At 46.1% G+C, this 18,541-nt stretch overlaps 1 protein-coding gene across 6 annotated transcripts in view; it reads right to left on the bottom strand.

The window, feature by feature from the left end:
- Positions 1-16,176: 16,176 nt before the first annotated feature.
- The window catches only part of BRMS1 (BRMS1 transcriptional repressor and anoikis regulator), a 139,545-nt gene continuing 137,180 nt past the window's right edge, over positions 16,177-18,541 (bottom strand). For all 6 annotated transcript variants that reach the window (XM_063945107.1, XM_063945108.1, XM_063945111.1 and 3 more), the window contains exon 11: positions 16,177-16,653. In XM_063945107.1, the coding sequence (XP_063801177.1) occupies positions 16,530-16,653 (124 nt within the window). In that variant the 3' untranslated portion in view covers positions 16,177-16,529. The remainder of the gene's footprint in view (positions 16,654-18,541) is intronic.

Below are 18,541 nucleotides of genomic sequence, written 5' to 3'. Positions count from 1 at the left end.
TCCTTTCCTCGAAATGTCCGTCTCTCTGGGCACAGTTCCTATTACTGAGGTCTGGAGGAAGGGCATACCTCCTCCAGAATGGGTGTGCCCCTGGAGGAGGAGCACACCCATTGAAAAGTCTTAAGAGTGCCCATGGCTCCTGCGGAACAGTCTATACCCCTGGTCATGAAGTGGACCCCAGCATCCTCTACGAACTAGGAGAAAAGGATTTACCGGTAGGTATCAAAATCCTGTTTTTGTCTTTACCATCATCATTAATGATGTCAAAGACAGAGTGGATGGGTTTTTTGAAAAACATTTTCTCTGTCAGGGGCAGTCATAAGGCCAGCTATGGCCTCAGCCTGGATGGCAAAAGCAGTAGCTGAATGGGCCGACGAACTGGAAAACGGGCTTTCGGCAGCTACTAGGGAGCAGGAATCCCATATAACTCATATAAAACAGGCTGCGCTATTCTTAGAAGAAGCAGCAATGAATATGGGTACGATTGCTTCCAAAGCATCAGCCTTAACAGTAGCTGGTCGCAGAGCAATTTGGCTACATACATGGAAAGCGGATTCAGAATCCAAGGTGGTTCTGGAAGCTTTGCCTTTTGTTGGAAACATTCTCTTTGGTAAGGAATTGACAGATATTTTGGAGTCAGAAGCAGTATCCAAGAAGGTCAGGTTTCCTGCCAGTTATAATCCTAAGCCTAGGGGGTTGGGGTTTTGGCCATTCGATGGCAAGGTAAAACAAAAGGCAAGAATGAGTCTAAGCAGACGCAGTACAATAAGTTGGGTAAAGCAAAGAAGCAATGGGCCACCAGAGAGCTAGCTTCCAAACCAGAACAGAAACCATCAGCCTGATGGTGCGGGCCTCCACCTGGGGGACCCCAAGGTAGGGGGCCGACTTCTTCAGTTTGCACACATATGGCATCAGTCGACAACAGATGCTTGGGTTCAAGAAGTGGTATCTCTGGGTTATGTTTTCACTTTCAAGCAGCAGCCTCCTCGAAGGGTTTTTTGCTATTTTTGGTTCAGAAGCCAAATGGGTCATTCTGGTCAATTCTCAATCTCAAAATGTTAAACAAATACATTTGAGTCCCAAGGTTCCACATGGAGACGTTACGCTCCATAGTTTTGGCCATGGAACCAGGGGATTACATGATATCTCTGGATATACAGGATGCTTACCTGCATGTGCCTATAACATTGTCCCTTCAGTGTTACCTCAGGTTCGTCATCCTCCAGCAACATTTTCAGATCCAGGCCTTACCCTTTGGGTTAGCCACAGCACCCAGAGTAATTACTAAGATCATGGTGGTTATGGCAGCTTATCTCCGCAAGCAGGGGATAAGGATTTTTCCATACCTCGAAGATCTTTTAATCCTGGCACAATCCCAGGAATTGCTCTTGAGCCATCTCCAACAGACAATAACTTGTCTACAGAAACACGGATGGCTCATAAATTGGGCAAAGTCGTCTCTGATTCACTTGGGGGCTGTATTGAATTCAAGTCTGCAGAAAATATTTTTACCTCGGGAAAAGATATCCAAGGTGCAGATAATGACTCAGGAATTGTTACACAGTCAGACAATATCAATTCACACAGCAATGCGAGTGATGGGTTCGATGGTGTCAACATTCGACATGGTGGAATATGCACAATTCCACTCAAGACCTCTGCAGCATCTGATTCTGGCCAGATGGAATGGAATACATCAGACAATAAAGAAACAAATGAGGATACTTCCAGTAAAGGTAAAAAGGTCATTAGCCTGGTGGCTACAGACATCCCATCTAGACATGGGGAGACCCTTTCGGATATCAGATTGGGAGATCCTGCCAATGGATGCCAGTCTACAGGGCTTGGGAGCAGTGTTCGGAAGATTATGGTTCCAGGGACAATGGACCACAGAAGAAAGTTGCCTGCCAATAAACCAGTTGGAACTTTGGGCCATATACATGGCACTGATTCAGGCAAAGGACATTCTGCAAGGAAAACCAGTCCAGATCCGCTCGGACAATGCAACGGCAGTAGCGTACCTCAACCATCAGGGAGGAACTCGCAGCCAAAAAGCAATGAAGGAGGTAAGTCACATACTAAAGTGGTCAGAACTCCATCTTCCAGCATTGTTCACAGTGTTCGTTCCAGGAGTCCAAAACTGGGAAGCGGACTTTCTCAGTCGACACACCATTCGAGCAAGCGAATGGGCTCTACACCCGGAAGTGTTTCAGACTCTAGTAAACAAGTGGGGCTTGCCAGAGATAGATCTCATGGCTTCCCGTCTGAACAACAAAGTTCCGGCATACGGGTCAAGAACAAAGGACTTCGGAGCGATCCTTGTGGATGCACTGTCAGTGAAATGGGAATTTCATCTGGCATATCTGTTTCCTCCAATGTCCCTGCTACCCAGGGTGGTGAGGAAAATAAAGCAAGCAAAAGGGTGCCGTGATTCTAATAGCTCCGGCTTGGCCCAGAAGGCATTGGTACATAGATCTGCAGAGGATGTCGATGGATGCTCCAATTCTGCTCCCTCAACGTCCAGATCTACTGATGCAGGGTCCTTGTTGTCACTGGCATCTGGATCGGCTGTCTTTGACGGCGTGGCTGTTGAAACCTCTATCCTGAAGTCAAGAGGATTCTCACAACAGGTAATTCAAACTATGCTCAGAGCAAGGAAACCCTCCTCAGCTCGCATTTATCACCGAATATGGCAAGCCTATATTCATTGCTGCAGTGAAAGAAGTATGGATCCAAAGTCTTTCAGAGTATCCAGAATCTTAGATTTCCTTCAGGCAGGAATGGATAAGGGTTTGAAGGTGGCTCCCTTGAGAGTTCAAGTATCAGCATTGACTGTATGGTTCCAAAAGAAAATTGCCACTTTGCAGGATGTGCGTACCTTTATCCAGGGAATGCTGCGCATTCAACCACCCTTTGTTCCTCCTGCAGTACCTTGGGATTTAAGTCTGGTCCTCAAAGCCCTTCAAGGGGCTCCGTTTGAACCACTTAATAAAGTGGATCTTAAATGGTTGACAGCTAAAGTGCTCTTCCTACTGACTATGACATCAGCTAGAAGAGTGTCAGATTTAGGAGCGTTGTCATGTAAGTCTCCTTTTCTGATTTTTTATCCAGATAAAGTGGTTCTCAGAACTAGGTCTGGTTATCTTCCTAAGGTGGTCTCTAAGTTTCACCTTAACTAAGAAATTGTAGTCCCGGCTTTTCTGTCAGGACTTTCTGCGGCAGAAGCGTCGCTGGACGTAGTCCGTGCATTAAGAATCTACGTGGATCGTACCAGTGCCATCAGAAAGACAGATTCTCTCTTCATTCTGTACGGATTTCACAAGAGGGGATGGCCTGCTACTAAACAGACGCTAGCAAGATTGCTTCGAATGGCGATTTCAGAAGCATTTTCTCGAGCTCATCTCCCTGTTCCGGCTAATGTCTCTGCTCATTCTAGACGTAAGGTAAGTCCTTCATGGGCAGCACAACATGGTGCTTCAGCAGAACAGATCTGTAAGGCAGCCACATGGTCTTCCATTAACACATTCATTAGACATTATGCCTTGGATACTTTTGCCTCTCATGACGCTGAATTTGGGCGTAAGGTTCTCCTGTCTAATCAGGAGCGTCCCCACCACTAAAAATTGCTTTGGGAAGTCCCAATGTTATCCTGTGGATAACATGTGGACCCTGCCGGAGAAATATATGTTATGGTAAGAACTTACCGTTGATAACGGTATTTCTCCTATGTCCACAGGTTTCCACAGGGATCTCAACCTGACGCACCTGATTTGAGAATCTTTATACTCACTAACCTCTTCCTTCTTGCATGGAAGGGTGTGCATGTGTGTTCTTCTTGCCTCAATAGGGTTCAACATAATGCTCCTGCCTAAATGCTTTGGAATACAACTGATTTTCCTGAGCCAGTTGGCGGGGATATATGGACGAGCCCGTTGCATCCTGGGAGGCCAGAAAGCTTGTGATCGTTTGGTGCCAATCCACTGTCGCTCCATCATATCCCAATGTTATCCTGTGGAAACCTGTGGACATAGGAGAAATACCGTTGTCAACGGTAAGTTCTTACCATAACATATATTTTCACCCCCTTCCACACCTGTTCTGTTTCTGCTGACTGGTGTGGTATAATCATTTCAGCTCGCTACTCCTGGGGTAGCAAGGGAGCTAAGCTGATTACTATGGGCGCGATATGCACGATAACGGGGATCACTTTAGAAAGGAGATTGGGCGTGATATATCATTTGAATACCGCACAAAATAGCTGAAGCTAGTTTAATACAGGTTTTGCTGCAGTAAGTGGGTAAAACGATAACTCATTCAAATAAGAAAAAAGTTACAAAAATGCAGTTTTATGCTTGGAAGCAAGATATAAAGGACCTTCATTATTTACCCTTATTTATATAGCACACACATTCTGCAGCGCAATGGCATCACTGCCACAGTGGAGCTTGCAATCTATATTCGGGATGCAGTCAGTTTACCTCCAATCAAAATCCCGACACCAATTGACCGATGGTCAAAATCCCGACAAGGTCAAAATCCCGACATTTAAAATACCGGCAAGGTCAAAATACCAACATGTAAAATTCCGACAGGTCAAAATCCCGACAAGGTCAAAATCCCGACATTTAAAATACCGACATGTAAAATTCCGACAGGTCAAAATACCGACATAAGTTTTTCATTATTTTTTTCATTGAAACCGACTTGTTCATACTTTACCATCCCAGTGGACCTGGAGGGGGAATATAATAGTGTGCCGAGCGCAGCGAGGCACCGTGCCCGAAGCATGGCGAGCGCAGCGAGCCATGCGAGGGGACGCGGTACACTTTATATGGTGTCCATGTTGACTTATGTCGACATACACACACAAAAACAACAAAAATGCATGTCGGTATTTTGACCTGTCGGCATTTTACATGTCTGTATTTTGACCTTGTCGGTATTTTAAATGTCGGTATTTTGTCCATGTCGGGATTTTGACCATCGGTCAATTGGTGTTGGGATGTTGAACGTCGGGATTTTGATTGGAGGTATTTCATACCGATCCCCTATATTCCCCATCACACACTAGGGTTAATGCTTCTTTGTCAGAAGCAAATTGACCAATCTGTATGTTCTTGGATTCTGGGAGGAAACATGCAAACACTGGAACATGCAAAGTCCCCACTGACAGCTCCTATTGGGGGTTATTCAGATTTAAATATGTGTGGGTTATATTGTGTCTGTGCAGGGTAAAATAGGATTTTGGTACTCACCGTTAAATCCTTTTCTCCTAGTCCGTAGAGGATGCTGGGGACTCCAAAAGGACCATGGGGTATAGACGGGATCCGCAGGAGCTTGGGCACACTAAAAAGACTTAAACTGGGTGCGAACTGGCTCCTCCCTCTATGCCCCTCCTCCAGACCCCAGTTAAAGGAACTGTGCCCAGGAGAGACGGACACTACAAGGAAAGATTTTTGTCTTAACTAAGGGCTACCGAATTACCAGCCCACACCAAAAACATACCGTACAACCGGAATAACACCAAACCAGATAACAGTATGCATAAAACTCCAGCAACCCGCTGTAACAAACCAATACACAACTCGTGTACAAACTAACTTAACCAGTAAGAAAACACACTGCAAGTAATAGTCCGCACTGGGACGGGCGCCCAGCATCCTCTACGGACTAGGAGAAAAGGATTTAACGGTGAGTACCAAAATCCTATTTTCTCTTACGTCCTAGAGGATGCTGGGGACTCCAAAAGGACCATGGGGATTATACCAAAGCTCCAGAACGGGCGGGAGAGTGCGGACGACTCTGCAGCACCGACTGAGCAAACGCCAGGTCCTCATCGGCCAGGGTATCGAACTTATAGAATTTAGCAAAAGTGTTCGAACCCGACCAAGTAGCCGCTCGGCAAAGCTGTAGTGCCGAAACACCTCGGGCAGCCGCCCAAGATGAGACCACCTTTCTGGTAGAATGGGCTTTAACCGCCTTCGGCACCGGTAACCCCACCGAAGAATGAGCCTGTCGGATCGTACTACAAATCCAGCGTGCAATAGTCTGATTTGACGCGGGATGACCAACCTTGTTGGCCGCATACAAAACAAACAACGCTTCAGTTTTCCTAGTAACAGCTGTCCTAGAAACGTAAACTTTTAACGCTCTTACAACATCCAGAGATTTTGGAATCGCCACTTCTTCCGAAGCTACCGGAACCACAATAGGTTTGTTAATGTGAAATGACGAAACCACCTTTGGTAGAAATTGTTGACGAGTCCTCAATTCCGCCCTATCCACATGAAAAATCAAGTACGGACTCTTATGAGACAAAGCTGCCAATTCCGATACTTGCCTGGCAGATGCCAGCGCCAAAAGCATAACCACCTTCCAAGTGAGAAATTTTAATTCAACCTTCCGCAAAGGTTCAAACCAGGAAGACATGAGGAACCGCAAGACGACATCAAGGTCCCATGGCGCTACAGGCGGTACAAACGGTGGATTGATATGCATTACACCCTTCACAAAGGTCTGAACCTCTGGAAGGGCAGCTAATTTTTTTTGAAAGAAAACAGACAAAGCCGAAATTTGCACTTTGATGGAACCCTATTTTAGGCCTGCATCTACAACCGCCTGTAAAAAGTGGAGAAAACGACCCAAGTGAAAATCCTCCGCAGGAGCCTTTTTAACCTCACACCAGGAAACATATTTCCTCCTGATACGGTGATAGTGTTTTGCCGTAACCTCTTTCCTAGCCTTAATGAGAGTTGGAATGACCTCCCTGGGAATACCCTTACGAGCTAAGATCTGACGCTCAACCTCCATGCCGTCAAACGCAGCCGCGGTAAGTCCGGAAACACGCATGGACCCTCTAACAACAGATCCTCCCTTAGAGGAAGCGGCCAAGGATCTTCCACCAGCAAGTCCTGAAGATCTGGGTACCAGGCCCTTCTTGGCCAGTCTGGAACGACGAGAAATCGCCTGAACCCTTGCTCGACGAATGATCCCCAGCACCTTTGGAATAAGAGGAAGAGGAGGGAACACATACACCGACTGGAAGACCCACGGAGACACCAGGGTGTCCACCGCCGTAGCTTGTGGGTCCCTTGTCCTGGAACAATACCTCGGGAGCTTCTTGTTGAGCCGAGACGCCATCATGTCTATCAACGGAATTCCCCAGCGTCCTGTCACCTCTGCTAAAACCTCTTGGTGCAGAGCCCACTCTCCCGGATGAAGGTCGTGTCTGCTGAGGAAATCCGCTTCCCAGTTGTCCACCCCCGGTAGGAAAACTGCTGACAGTGCGCTGACGTGTTGTTCCACCCAGCAAAGTATCTTTGTGGCCTCCGCCGTTGCCGCTCTGCTCCTTGTTCCGCCTTGCCGGTTTATTTGGGCCACCGCTGTGATGTTGTCTGACTGTACCAGGACCGGTCGACCCTGAAGAAGACTTCTTGCTTGGAGTAGGCCGTTGTAAATGGCTCTTAACTCTAGAACATTTATGTGGAGACAGACTTCCTGGGGCGACCATTTTCCCTGGAAATTTCTTCCTTGGGTGACTGCGCCCCAGCCCCGGAGACTTGCATCTGTTGTCAGAAGTACCCACTCCTGGATACCGAAATCGGCGTCCCCCCAGGAGGTGATTCACTTGTAGCCACCACAGGAGAGAAATTCTGGCTCTGGGAGATAAACTTATCTTCCGGTGAGTGTGTAGAGGAGACCCGGACCATTTGCTCAGCAAGTCCCACTGAAACACGCGGGCGTGAAATCTGCCGTATGGAATGGCTTCGTACGCCGCAACCATCTTCCCCAGAACCCGAGTACAATGATGTATCGACACACTCGACGGCTTCAGAAGTTCTCTGACCATCGTCTGCAATTCCAGAGCCTTTTCTTCTGGAAGGAATACCTTCTGTAACTCCGTGTCCAGAATCATGCCCAGAAACGTAAGCCGAGTGGTCGGAATCAACTGGGATTTCGGCAAATTGAGGGCCAATCCGTGTTGTCGCAGGACCAATAGAGACAACTCCACACTTTTCAGTAATCGTTCCTTGGACCTCGCCTTTATCAGGAGATCGTCCAAGTACGGGATAATTGAAACCCCTTGTTTGCGAAGAACAACCATAATTTCCGCCATGACCTTGGTGAAGATCCTCTGAGCCGTGGAAAGCCCAAACGGCAACGTCTGAAATTGGTAATGAGAATCCTGTATCGCAAACCTGAGGAAAGCCTGATGCGGAGGATATATCGGGACATGTAAGTAGGCATCCTTTATGTCGACTGACGCCATAAAATCCCCCCCTTCTAGGCTGGAGATCACAGCTCGAAGGGATTCCATCTTGAACTTGAAAACTTTCAAGTATGGATTGAGGGATTTTAAATTTAGAATTGGTCTGACCGAACCGTCTGGTTTCGGCACAACAAAGAGGCTCGAGTAGAACCCCTCCCCCTGCTGAGACGAGGGAACGGGAATAATGACCCTCTGTAGACACAGTTTTTGAATCGCTGCTAGCACCACCTCCCTGTCCGGAAGAACTACTGGTAATGCCGAAATGAAGAACCGGTGAGGGGGCATCTCCTGAAACTCCAGTTTGTATCCCTAAGACACGATCTCTAGTATCCAGGCCTGATTGAATCCAGACCTGACTGAAACTCCGTAGACGGCCCCCCACCGGTTCGGACTCCCCCAGGGAAGCCCCAGCGTCATGCGGTGGACTTGGTAGCAGCAAGGGAGGACTTTTGGTCCTGGGCGCCTGAGCCTGCAGAAGGTTTCCTTCCCCTTCCTCTACCTTTTGAAGCGAGGAAGGACGAGCCTTTTCCACGCCTGTATTTATTGTGACGAAAGGACTGCATCTGCTGATGTGGTGCCTTTTTCTGTTGTGTGGGAACATAAGGAAGAAAAGAGGACTTACCCGCAGTCGCGGTTGAGACCAGGTCAGCCAAGCCGTCCCCAAACAAGACAGTACCTTTGAAGGGTAGCGCTTCCATAGCCCTCTTGGAGTCGGCATCAGAGTTCCATTGATGGATCCACAGGGCCCTCCTGGCTGATATCGACATGGCATTGGTTCTTGAACCCAAGAGACAGACGTCCCTCGCCGCATCTTTTATGCAATCTGCAGTGTCCTTAATATAACCAAGAGTTAGAAGGACATTATCTTTATCCAGAGTATCCATATCATTAGCTAAATTCTCAGCCCATTTAGCAATAGCACTACTCACCCATACCGACGCCACAGCGGGTCTGAGCAATGCACCCGAATTAGCGAAAATGGACTTCAGAGACGTCTCCAGCTTGCGATCCGCCGGATCTTTGAGAGCTGCCGTGTCAGGAGACGGAAGTGCCACTTTCTTAGACAAACGAGATAAAGCTTTGTCAACAGTTGGAGATGCCTCCCATTTTTCCCTGTCATCAGAGGGGAAAGGATACGCCATGTAAATTCTCTTGGGAATCTGCCATTTCTTATCCGGCGACTCCCAAGCCTTTTCACAAAGAGTATTCATTTCATGAGAGGGGGGAAATTTCACCACAAGTTTGTTTCCCTTGAACAAGCAAATCCTAGTTTCCTGTACCGCAGGTTCATCAGAAATATGTAAAACATCTTTTATAGCCACAATCATGTACTGAATACTCTTAACTAAACGTGGATGTAACGCTGCCTCAGTGAAATCGACGCCGGAATCAGAGTCCGTGTCGGTATCAGCATCTACCACCTGAGTAAATGGCCGCTTTTGCGACCCAGATGGGGTCTGAACCTGAGACAAAGCCTCTTCCATCGACTTTTTCCACACCTGGGTCTGTGCCTCAGACTTATCTAATCTCTTTGATAAGGAAGTTACATTCGAGTTTATCGTATTGAGCAATGCTAGGAAATCAGGTGTCGGCTGCGTCGACAGTCCCAACTCTAGCCACGCATCCGCTCCCCCAATAACCTCCTCCGGTGAATAAGTCTCAGCCTCAGACATGCCGACACGTAGTACCGACAAACCACAACACACAGAACGTCCCTGCTAGGTGACAGGCCTACAATAAATCCCAGATAGAGGACACAGAGGGAGTATGCCAGCTCACACCTCAGCGCCCATATATCGCAAAAAACGATATATGTACCCAGCGCTGCCTTATCTCACTATGAAGCACCACACTGCGGCCCCCCTCTGAAAAAGCCCCCCCCACCCGTTACTTAGAGAAGCGTGGAGGTCCCCACAGCGTCTCTATCCCTCAGCCGCGTGTTGCGGGGAAAATGGCGCCGGTGAGCTGCGGGTCGAAGCTCCGCCCCCTTCCCAGCGCGCTTCGGCCCGCCAAATTCAAAATTGTTTAAAAATGCCGGCGGAGGTCTGTACACGGTGCCGAGGCACCCACAATCTTTGTGCCGCCCTAAGAAAACTCCAGTAACATGCTGCCCAGGGCGCCCCCCCCCCCCCCCCCAGTGAAGTCTTCTGCCATCCTGAAGTCTTCTGATCTTCTCATACTCACCCGACTTCTGTCTTCTCTGAGGGGATTGACGACGTGGCTCCGGGAACAAGCAGCTAGGCGCACCAAGTGATCGAACCCTCTGGAACTAATGGTGTCCAATAGCCGAGAAGCAGAGCCTTGAAACTCACCGAAGTAGGTCCTGCTTCTCTCCCCTCACTCCCACGCTGCAGGTCTCCCTGAAAATAAAAAACCTAACAAAAAAGTATTTTCTAGAGAAACTCAGAGCTCCCCTAGTGTGCATCCAGTCACTCCTGGGCACAAAGTCTAACTGAGGTCTGGAGGAGGGGCATAGAGGGAGGAGCCAGTTCACACCCAGTCTTAAGTCTTTTTAGTGTGCCCAAGCTCCTGCGGATCCCGTCTATACCCCATGGTCCTTTTGGAGTCCCCAGCATCCTCTAAGACGTAAGAGAAATACTGTCTGCTTTATTTTACACTGCAATTTAGATTTCACTTTATACACACTCCACCCAATCTGCCCCACCTGCAGTGCAACATAGATTTGCCCATTGGTGTGCTTTTTTGATTTGCTAACAATCCTGATTAAGGCTCCTTCAGGAATTGAACCGATGACCTCCCCACTGTAAGGTAGCAGTGCTAACCACTGTGCCAACCACGCTTTGTAAATTATTAAAATGCTCTTACACCTGCCCCCCCCCCCCCCCCACCCCCACCCCGACACACACACACACACACACGGGGAGGAAATTTTGGTTGTTGATCCAACAGACAAATGAGCACAACTGGACGATGCAAAAGACACTGATCACAGAACTGCTTCAGCAGTGTAACACATTATTTGAGAACTAACCGGTTTGGGATATTATCTACTTTTTCAGACCATCAAATGACTGGTTCCTTGATATTTAGATGAATGGTTTACTTTAAGGGGAAAACATTATACAGAGACTTCTAACTTCTAGTATGTTATTAGTAACGGGAGTAAGCCTGTAATCGCCATGATACATAGGGTGGTCATTAGGCTCCATAAAACACTTGTTTTACAAATACACCTAGAAAAGGCAGATCAGATACCTGTGCTGCATTAAAGGAGAAATTCAACCCTACAACTGACCACTAAACCAACAATACTTCTGAAAACCTTATTTACAAATATAAAATTAATTTTCCATGCAAATAAAGTTTTTTTTATTAGTAGTAGTCTTAACAGAATTGGCCGCTACAACTTTATTTTTCAAGGACCATCATTTTGAAATTCAGGTTCGTATGCAACATATTGTCACCACCCATGTACATATGCAAGTACGTATGTGCTCTGTAATCCAGAAATCCATTATAGATTTAAATTCCAAAATCAGGAAAGAAAACAAATTTTCCCCTTTTAGGCAGTAATGACAGAGACATGGTGACAATATTTCCTATTAGTCACTATAAAACTGCTAAACCATTAATAAGAGAAGAAGAATGCCAGTACAATATGGGAAAACAGGATTTTAGTTTTGTTTTGCATTTTAGAACATTTTAAACACGTCACTCCACATAATTAGGGGAAGGAGGGGAACTATCCTGCATGCACTTAACTTCTATGGAGGTAGTTATCTGAATCAATTTACACATTATACAATGTTTGTAAATATGAATTACAATTCAGATTTATTTTTAATGTGTTCTGAACTTTCTTTGTTAATACTACTATGTACAAACAAATAAACGGTTAGTTGTTACTACATTAAGTGATCATCAATGGATTTGGACCAATGTTTTGGTACTGCCAAACACACTCTCAGAAGGCTCTATATCCCCGGGTCAATGCAGAAGGCCTGGCAATGTGGGTGAGGGGGTGTTTGGCATGAATGCCGTTGCATTATGCCATGTACTTTCCTGCATGTCTCCGGGTGGTCTGTGATGGGACTATTCCTCTATTTAATTTACTACAAGAAGCTGAAGCCTGGCCTGATTAGCACTCGTTTTGCCTGTTTTGATGTTTTTTGTTCCTTTTTCTGTTTTCCTCATTGATGTGCTTTTACATATCCCGTTTTGTGTGTTTTCACATTTTATTCTGTGTCTGATAATTGCTATGTGGGTGGAATTCCATATTATTTTTTGTGGGGGGGAGCTCATTTTGTTAGTAACCCCTGTCATTTCTATATTGCTTCTATCCTTTAACTGAGTGTGTGTGTGTGTGGGGGGGGGGGGGGGAGGATAGGTAGCTAAGTGTAGCTTGGATAGGGAAGGAGGTGTTTAGAGATCCAAGTACGCCTAAATTGGGGTTAGGTTATTTAGGGTGGGGGTTATGGGGTTGGTGTTGTAGTTTTGGTGTGTTTGCTTTCGATATTCTGGCGGATATTTTAATATATATTTCTATTCTGTTCTGTGGTAAGTCTTTGTACTGGTGAGATAGTAACGACAGCTTTCTGTATAGGACCCAGCAGGGAGAACTACAGTACAGAAGACAGTGTCAAGAGGGATCAGCAGTAGGAATAATCATTGATGGTTTAAACCATTGATGAATTCCCAGTCAATAGTTTCCAACCATCAATGGAAAGTACCAATGTCCAATGGACAATATTAATGTTTAACTCTTTGACTGACAGCCATACTCTGTCGCCATTTGCTTCATTACTCACATTGTCTCGCCAAGTCCCTTTGTCATCAACTTATAAATATTGGCAGAATACATACAAAAAAAATAAATGTTTAATTATTTAGTTAATAGTATTTTATATGCCTAGTACTGAAGCTTTCTTTCTCGAACCCCTATTCCCAGCATTTATAGAAATATGTATAATAAAAACAGAAACATATGTATGCTATGACATTGATGTGCATGTGTATGTTTAATAAACCTCTGCATACATGGAAGAAATGTGGTTCATTTGACCAGCCTCGTCAGCAATTGTGATGAAATGTAAAACTAGAGAGCCAGACTTTGGGCGGTTTCCTATTAGCCCCAATGCAGTTTCAGCCAATCAAAGTGGCCGGATATTCCGATTATTGACCGATGGCCTATCCGACCACTGCTTTGTCCGTCTTCTCCCCACATACACGCAGAAGCTGAAAGCGGCCAAGCCAGTTGTCAAAACGGTCAAGAAATGGACTAATGAGGCTAAGGTGAAGCTACAGGCCTGCTTCGACTGCACGGACTGGGAGGTCTTCGTAGCCTCAGCATCCGACCTGAACGTCCTAACCGACACCACAACATCCTACATCAGATTCTGCAAGGACATGGGTGTACCTACCAAGACTTACCGAATCTACAATAACAACAAGCTATGGTTCGAAGCCCAGCTGAGGCAACTTCGCCGAGCCAAAGAGAAGGCCTACAGCAGCAAAGATAGAGCACTATACAACCACGCTATGAACTCCCTAACGAAAAGAATCAGACAGGCGAAAAAGCAGTTCTCGGACAAGCTGGCAAAAGATCTCTCAACCAAGGACCATGTATCCGTATGGAAAGGTATGCAGGCCATCACCAACTACAAGACACCCCCTAAGCACTCCACCATGAACCAGAGGCTAACAAACGAGCTGAACCTCTTCTACTGCAGGTTCGACAAAGAAGCTCCCTATGAACCACACCAACTCCTCCCCACTGCCCTCACCTCTGATTGCCAACCCCAAGCACTGTAGATTGCCCATGAGGAGGTGGAAGAGATGTTCAAGAGGGTCAATCCAAGGAAGGCACCCGGTCCTGATGGAGTATCCCCATCTGCCCTGAGGGCATGCGCCGGTCAGCTAGCCCTCATATTCTCCAAAATATTTAATGAACCGCTAAAAATACGCAACGTTCCCTCCTGCTTCAAAATCTCCACAATCGTTCCGATCCCCAAGAAACCTAATATCACAAGTCTGAATGACTACAGACCAATTGCAATGACGTCTGTGGTCATGAAAGTGTTCGAGCGCCTGGTTCTGAACCACCTTAAAGCTGTGACCAGCCCCCATCTAGACCCCCTTCAGTTTGCCTACCGAGCGAATCGGTGCGTTGAGGATGCTGTCAACCTCGGTCTGCACCACATCCTGCGGCATCTGGAACCTACGCGAGGATCCTGTTTGTAGACTTCAGCTCGGCCTTCAATACAATCAACCCCAGCATTCTACCACAAACTACTCTGCCAAGTGGTCCCGGAAGTAATCCGTTTCTGGATCGTGGACTTTCTGACCTACAGAATACAGGTGGTCAAAGTGGGGGGATTCACCTCCCAAGCTCGGTCCATCAGTACTGGGGCAACCCAGGGCTGTGTCCTCTCACCCCTGCTCTTCTTTCTGTACACTAATGACTGTTCCTCTGAGTCCCAGTTGGTTAAAATCATTAAATTCGCCGACGACACCACAGTCATCGGCCTCATAAAAGAAGGGGACAAATCTGACTACAGATGGGAAGTTGATCGGTTGGCTCGGTTGTGTAGCTGTAACAACCTGGAGCTCAACCCAGTTAAAACCGTTGAGATGGTAGTAGACTTTAGGAAGAAACCAGCTGAAGCACCCCCACTAATCATAGCCGATAGTCTATTGCCACTAGTGGACTCCTTCAAGTTCCTCGGGACCACGATCTCTAGAGACCTCAAGTGGGGACCAAATGATAATGCCACCATCGGTAAGGCGCAGCAGAGGCTGTTCTTCCTAAAGCAACTTAAGAAGTTTAACATTCCACAGAAACTTCTGCTCCTCTTCTACGCCGCAATTGTAGAATCTGTCCTGTGCTCCTCGATTATCATCTGGTATAGCTCCGCCAGTGAGAGAGACAAACGCAGGCTCCAAAGAGTGGTACGGTCTGCTTAGAAGATCATCGGCGTTGACCTCCCGCCTGTCCATGGCCTGTACCGGTCCAGAGCCAAAAAACGGGCGACCAGGATAGTCAATGATCCGCCTCACCCGGGCTATGGCGATCTCAACTTGCTGCCATCCAGGAAAAAAGATACAGGGCCATTCCCACCAGAATCAACGGAAGCCTCAAAAGCTTCTTTCCTCAAGCAGTCCACCTGAACTCCTGACAAATCCCCGGGTTGACTGTCCAGTCGCTCTACTCCGATCTTCTGATTGGAACGAACACTGTGTACTTTTACTTAATCTGTATACTGCATATATCTCCTCCCCCCTCTTGTCTACGTGTTCTCCCCCTGGCTGCTGCACTGTAAACCGAAAACAAATTCCTAGTATTCGCAAGTGTACCTGGCCAAAAGCGGATTCTGATGCAGTATCCAATTAAAGCCTCTTTCTAACGGCCGAAAATTGGACTCGCGATTGCACGAAAACACATGGGATCAGGGATAAATCCCCAATCCCATGTGTTATCACGGCTCCGGCGGCAGTTTATTGGGGATTATGCTCAAGCACCCGAAGCAAAATCTCTGATAAGTGCCGGCATAAGGGAAAAAGATGCAGACATTGGGGCGAGTAGGATAGCCCCGGCAATCCTATTAGCACTCTACATTCGATATACCACAAAATGCAGCTGGCCTATGACCATCATGTCCAGGGTTATTTACGTACCACGCTGGCTGGTCCTATCTGATCTTGCTGTAAGGTCAGACAGCATTTTCACTTCAATGAACACAGAACAAGAAATTCAGTCACCAAGCCACATATAGTCCTATAATGGATTGAGGTGAGGTTTTGAACTGGCCGCCACACAATTATTTCTTGGCTGAACAGAAGGCAAGAAACCCCAATCCCTACCTCAAAGTACCTTCAATACATAGACAATCAACACGGTTTGAAGAGGCGGTCTCAAACCTTTCATCTGAGTAAACACGCATAAGCAATTGTTCAGACCCAAACAAAATACTTTATTGTCTACAAAGTTACTGGTTATAAAAATACATTATTTGAATCTGTGCAAAAAATGGAATATATAGGAAAATAATTATATTCTATGTGAAAAAATGTTCACCTTCTATACTAAATTCCAGCGTCCTCTCTCCATTTTAAATATAGTTCTCTATCCCAAACTCAAGCATTTAATTTACAATTCCCACGCAATATACACACAGCAAGCACATTGTGCTGCACTGACAGAGACGTACACTCATCATCTAAAGTCTTGTCACTGTAGAAACATCATTCTACATTATTCCGCCACCACCGCTTTGTAGGGGCCCTCCATCCAGATGCACTTCTATTTTCCTGCTCTTCTCACTGAATATTTGCCTTTCTGTAGTTGGGAAACATAAATCTTCGTTTTGCTGCTGTCTCCCCGCCTGAGCCAGACTTCCCCTGTGCTCACTGCAGTGATCACAGCCCTGCAGACAGAAGACAATGGAGAGAAGTTTCACGGGTCTCCAGGTGTAGACACACGTTTTACATATAAAATAAAAAGGCTTTTGTTAACCCACATTCTGAGAATGTGGACATGTTGCCTATCGACAATTAAACAATGTTGACATTTTGACTACATCCCCCCTCTATATCCCGGCTGTACAGCTGCACAGTTATATCTAACAATGCTCCCGAGCCTAAGGAAGAGTACTGAAAAAGGAGAGAAAAAAGAAATCTAGAATACCAACATGGAGCTCCCGGGTGTGACTATTTGCACCTGGTGAATAATGAAATTAGGATGCAGCATGTCGCGATGAAGGATGCAGCATTGCGCCAAAGATGAACATGATAGATCCCAAGTGCACACACAACATTGAGCAAGTGAAGAGAACCCCCACCTGGTTACAAAGCAGGAACTACAATTTGATAATGTGACATTTTTAAACCACCTTCGGTTGAAAAAAGGTTTTGTTCTGTGAACCGCCCTATTATCATTGAAAACTAAGAAAGGGGAACAGCAAGACATTGCCCACAATTCAGATAATCTCCTGGCCGAAGCAATAGCCAGACGAAAAATCAATTACCAAGTGTAACATTTCAAATCAAGAGATTCCAAAGGCCATGCAAGGGTCTAGGAACCAGGTTAAGGTACCAGGGAGCGACGGGGGAACAAAGGGAGGTTGGACATGAAGAAACACCTAGAGAAAAGTCTGAATTTCACAACTAGTGCTGGAAAAAGAAATGGACAGGGCATAGATTTGTACCTTGAAAGAACATAATCAGCATCCAAATCCTCTTGGAGGAAGAAAAGAAACATCATACGTGAAAAGTAGAAGTAGGGAACTTACTATGTTCACCCCAATAAATACAGGCTCATCAAATCCTGATATTGTTTGGCTAAAATAGGTTTGTGAGCCCTCAACATAGTCCTGATAACACTCTCAGGAATTCCCTTTAGAACAGTGGTTTCAACAGCCACCCCATTAAAGCCAGGTGACTTAAAAGTAGCGTGTTGGTAGGGTCCCTTTGACAGAAGACTGGGACAAGGAGGAAGTCCGAAAAGAGAAGCCTCCAACATACAGATAATGTCCAAATACGATAACCTCTTAGCCAACATGGGGCTAGCAGAATTAACATGGCTTTCACTTTAAAACCTTCAAAAAAACAGTTATGGGAGGAAAAAGGTATAACATTTTCACAGAGTGACTTACAGATGTGTCCTCATACATCTTGCCTCAATGCGCCATGCAGCAGGAGATACCTGGCTTGAGAGCGGACAGGTCCTGCACAACTCAGCGTTGGGTGTCTTTTTTTGCAGAAAATTATTCTTTTTCACTCTATGTGAAGCATGTCTCTGTGCATCTGCAACTGCATACAAAATGCTATGTTACAGTAGTTTCTAGGAAACATCACACCATTTCGTATGCAGATACAGCCGTGGTTGCACACAGAATATAGGCATGCAGCATATCATTTTAATCGGCATAAGCTGCTTTTGTATACTATTTGCATTGTTTTGCGAATAAGACGCATTTTAAATGGAAAAAGTCACATGTTTAAAGTGCAGGGAGGCTAAATGTAAGTGGACACATCTGTAGGTGCAACAGTGTCGAAAATCATACCCCCAAAAAAATCCCCTGTGATAGGACTAAGTGGGAGTTCTAATTGAGTATCCAACCGTGATAAACCAGGACTCCTTAGAGGATCTGGAGATCCTGAAGACCTCATGATGTGCTTGGAACTGAAAAAGGAAACTGGAGCAATCGAAAGGATATATACAGAATATATAATCTCACCAGCGCCAAGTTATTCCCTCCCACCATCTACTTTAGAGCAAAGAGGAGAACAGTGCAGACCCACAAAAACTACAGG

This window comes from Pseudophryne corroboree, chromosome 11, assembly GCF_028390025.1.
Source record: "Pseudophryne corroboree isolate aPseCor3 chromosome 11, aPseCor3.hap2, whole genome shotgun sequence".
Taxonomy (NCBI): Eukaryota; Metazoa; Chordata; class Amphibia; order Anura; family Myobatrachidae; genus Pseudophryne; species Pseudophryne corroboree.
Note: the sequence above shows the minus strand (reverse complement) of the source record. Positions and strands in the feature narration are given on the sequence as shown.